Source organism: Octopus bimaculoides, chromosome 13, assembly GCF_046866305.1.
Source record: "Octopus bimaculoides isolate indiv1 chromosome 13, ASM4686630v1, whole genome shotgun sequence".
In the NCBI taxonomy this organism is placed as follows: domain Eukaryota; kingdom Metazoa; phylum Mollusca; class Cephalopoda; order Octopoda; family Octopodidae; genus Octopus; species Octopus bimaculoides.
The window spans coordinates 25,434,881-25,439,352 of record NC_142940.1 but is presented as its reverse complement, the minus strand read 5'-3'; the positions used below and the strand labels follow the sequence as shown (position 1 = coordinate 25,439,352).

At 41.6% G+C, this 4,472-nt stretch overlaps 1 protein-coding gene across 2 annotated transcripts in view; it reads right to left on the bottom strand.

Moving 5' to 3' along the window:
• Positions 1 to 3,710, bottom strand: part of LOC106881894 (phospholipid-transporting ATPase VD) — a 108,647-nt gene extending 104,937 nt beyond the window's left edge. Inside the window, exon 1 of one of the 2 annotated variants that reach the window (XM_089361575.1) lies at positions 3,483 to 3,710. In XM_089361575.1, coding sequence (XP_089217701.1) covers positions 3,483 to 3,671 — 189 coding nt within the window. In that variant the 5' untranslated portion in view covers positions 3,672 to 3,710. The remainder of the gene's footprint in view (positions 1 to 3,482) is intronic. The other variant, XM_089361576.1, reaches the window with a different exon arrangement.
• Positions 3,711 to 4,472: the final 762 nt, after the last annotated feature.

Sequence of the window (4,472 nt, the reverse complement as noted above, 5' to 3'; positions counted from 1 at the left end):
AATAAAGAGAATGAATGGGAGAAAGAGAGTCTGCCGAACGTCGACCCAACTGAGGAACCAGCTATCCGAGTTGACAGTACCATGGTAGATAAAGCAATTAAGAGTATGAAGACAGGGAAGGCCCCCGGCCCATCAGGAATCACTGCAGAGATGCTCAAAATATCTGGCAGTGTCAGCTATAACCCAGTCACCCGTATTGTTAACCAGGTGATACACGAAGAAGTCATACCCAATGACTGGTGTAGCAGCACCATAGACAACTGCTACAAAGGTAAAGGTGACGGTTTAGATACAAATAATTACAGGGGTATCAAGGTGTTAGATCAGGTAATGAAAGTCATGGAGAGGGTCATAGCCCAACTACTCAGGGAGCAGGTCAGTTTAGATGAGATGCAGTTTGGGTTCGTGCCTGGGAAAAGCACAACTGATGCTATATTTCTGGTAAAACAGCTGCAGGAGAAATACCTAACCAAGGATAAACCTCTGTACCTGGCTTTCGTTGACACGGAGAAAGCCTTTGACAGGGTCCCCCGATCCCTCATCCAGTAGTCAATGAGGAAACTAGGGATAGAAGATTGGTTTGTGAGAGCTGTGCGAGCCATGTACAGAGATGCTGTTAGTAAGGTGAGGGTTGGCAATGAGTACAGTGAAGAACTCCGGGTAGAGGTAGGGGTCCACCAAGGTTCTGTCCTCAGCCCCCTCCTATTTATCATAGTCCTCCAGGCTATAACAGAGGAATTCAAGACAGGATTCCCCTGGGAGCTCCTCTATGCTGATGACCTTGCACTAATTGCTGAGTCACTATCAGAACTAGAAGAGATGTTTCAGGTGTGGAAACAAGGACTAGAATCGAAGGCCTTAGAATCAACCTAGCTAAAACCAAAGTCCTAATAAGTAGGAGGTAGAAAAATCACAAACACCTTCAGGTAGATGGCTCTGCTCGATCTGTAGAAAAGGCGTAGGTAGAAACTCTATAAGATGCACCCATTGCAAGCTATGGACACATAAGAGGTGCAGCAATATCAAAGGAAGGCTAACAGGGAAGATAGTTTTTGTATGTGGCAGATGCTCAGGAGCAATAAACACTGTAAATGTGCAGAAAACAACTTCTGCCACATTCCAGGGAGAAAAACTAGAAGTGGTTGATAGCTTCCGATATCTAGGTGACCAAGTTAGTAGTGGGGGAGGGTGCGCTGAAAGTGTAGCTGCTAGAATAAGAATAGCCTGGGCAAAGTTCTGAGAGCTCTTACCTCTGCTGGTGACAAAGGTCCTCTCGCTCAGAGTAAAAGGCAGACTGTATGATGCATGTGTACGAACAGCCATGCTTCATGGCAGTGAAACATGGGCTGTGACTGCCAAAGACATACATAGGCTCGCAAGGAATGAAGCCAGTATGCTCCGATAGATGTGTAATGTTAGTGTGCATACTAGACAGAGTGTAAGTACCTTGAGAGAAAAGTTGAACCTAAGAAGCATCAGTTGTGGTGTGCAAGAGAGACGATTGCGTTGGTATGGTCATGTGGTGAGAATGGACGAGGATAGCTGTGTGAAAAAGTCCCACACCCTAGCAGTGGAGGGAACCTGTGGAAGAAGTAGGCCCAGGAAGACCTGGGATGAGGTGGTGAGGCAAGACCTTCGAACATTGGGCCTCACCGAGGCGATGACTTCTGACCGAGACCTTTGAAAATATGCTGTGCATGAGAAGACCCGGCAAGCCAAGTGAGACCTAAATCCAAGGCCTCTGCCAGGGGCGTAGCCAGCCCACTTATGCGTACCTTTCCTTCATTGGACACTAAACTCCGCTTGCAAAGACCTGTTGAGGCAAGTGAAATCGAAATCGAACTAAATTCGACGACCGGCACCCATGCCAACGTCGTCTCCTTCGTTGGACATGAAACTCAGCTTACGAAGACTTATTGGGGCAAGCGAAAGCAAAATCGGAATGGCACCTGTGCCCAACGTCGCCTTTCTGGCACTTGTGCCTGCAGCATGTGTAAGGACTTTCGAGCAAGATCGTTGCCAGTGCCCCTGGACTGGCTCTTGTGCGGGTGGCACATAAAATACACCATTTTGAGCGTGGCCGTTCCCAATATCGCCTGACTGGCCTTCGTGCAGGTGACACGTAAAAGTACCTACTACACTCTCGGAGTGGTTGGCGTTAGGAAGGGCATCCAGCTGTAGAAACTCTGCCAAATCAGATTGGAGCCTGGTGTAGCCTTCGGGTTCCACCAGTCCTCAGTCAAATCGTCCAACCCATGCTAGCATGGAAAGCGGACGTTAAACGATGATGATGATGATTTATATATATATACTTAAATATATATACATTGACGTGTAAAAAGCACCTACTACACTCTCGGAGTGGTTGGTGTTAGGAAGTGCATCCACCTGTAGAAACTTTACCAGATCAGATTAGAGCCTGGTGCAGCCTCCTGGCTTGCCACTCCCCACTCAAACTGTCCACCCCATGCCAGCATGGAAAATGGACATGAAATGATGATAATGATTATGAAATATATATATATATGCTGATGAGCCAATGAATTTAGTGCAAAACCAACTCATCAGTATTGGGAATTTCTGAACTGGTGTTTTGGGGCAATTACAGCCCTTGTCAGTACATATGTATACGATCGTGTGCTTTAACTACAGCAATGGAGATTTTTAACCCTTATTCTCAGCAAATAGGTGCTGTAACACCCTAGTCATATTTAATGACAACTATAGTTTTCTTTTATGGTAACACATTGCACATGATTGTCTATACTAATTTTATTTATATATATATATATATATATATATATATATAAATTCCTTAGGTCTAAAACATGACTAAAACATGCCTGTTGCTTTCACCAGCTAGCTTTAAAGACTGTTCCATTCCTGCAGTACATCATCTATTGTTTCCCAAAATGCAAAGAAATTATTTTCTTGGTGTTATCTCTTTGTCGTTTTTAAATTCCCAATACTCCTGACAATGTTTTCGCTTATTAATTTTGCAGATAATAGCTGTTAACTGGAGCTTTTCAACTCACTATATTACGTACCTGAGATAGTAACATATTTATACTTAGTATGCCATATGTTCACCTGAGGTATATTCTCCCAGTTACAATGGTTGTAATCTATTTTCAGATTAAGTAAAGGCAAATATTAAAAATTAAAACAAATTAATAAATAAAGTTAGATAAGAGTAAAGTAAATATATAGCAAGTAGGTAGATATTTGATTATTAAAGGTGTTACTTGATAAAAATTTATTTCACCATAGTAGTTTCTAAGCATAAAACAATATAAAATTCATTAGTTTATACAAGAGAAAACAAAAATCAAATACTTGATCAGCAATAACTTTAAGTTACTCATGCCTGCTTGAGGTATTGGATTACCTAACTCATGTAATCTCTATGCAAGACAGACAACTGCAAGGTTAGACTGGAAATCGAGAAGCCATGAGGTTGTAAAGTATCACTCAATACTAACCTGTTTTTTATTGACTTGTACACAGAATCTTTGTTTAAGGTTGTTTTCCCCATCAACATTGCTTGTTTCTATGTGACAAAGGCCAGATGAATCACTAGACCTTAACAACAAAATGTCAGCAGGAATGACTTCATTGCACGACAAATGTACTAAGTCTCCAACACGAACGGCATGCCAAGGTGTCTTCATATATGCTTTGTTTTTCCTGAAAATTATATAAAAATAAAAATGATAAGCAGCTGAATGATTACAATTTAATACATTAATTAGTGTGTGTGTATGTGTGTGTTTGGAGAGAGGGGGGGGCTATTTCTGTACATGTCACCCATTCACATAATATCAATGCACCAGTTGATTTTTATTTTTGTCCTGGAGCAAATAAAGGGTTTCTTGTCAAGTTATTTAGCCTACTCACTCAGTGTTGAGAGAAAAATTAGGTATAAGAGGCATCAGATGTAGCTCACAAGAGAGTTGACAACATTGATTTGGTCATGTAATGCATATGAATGAAGACAGCTACTTAAAGAAGTGCCAGTCACTTAGAGTGGATGAGACTTATGGACGAGGGTGACCCAGGAAGATATGGGATGAAGTGGTGAGAACTGATCTCAAAATATTGAACCTCATGGAGAAGATGACAAAAGATCGAAATGACTGGTAATTTTCCATGCTCAGAAGACCTGTCTGTCGTAGCGGAAGTGAGGTCCTAAAAGTATCATGATAGACTCTACATATAGTTTGTCTATGTCAAGCAAACTCAACACTACATCTTATTTTACAAGCACCCATCCCGCATTACTCTTCTAACAATGGTACTATTCAACAACCGCAATCATTTGAGAACAGTGTCAGCAAATACTTATCCACCCATTGGCACTCACCCTTATAATCATCCCAGTCAATACTACTTTCCACTGATCACTCACTTCTTGTGCCTTTCAGTAACAATACTATTTTCTCAAAGCTACATCTCAACTTCCTCACTTATTT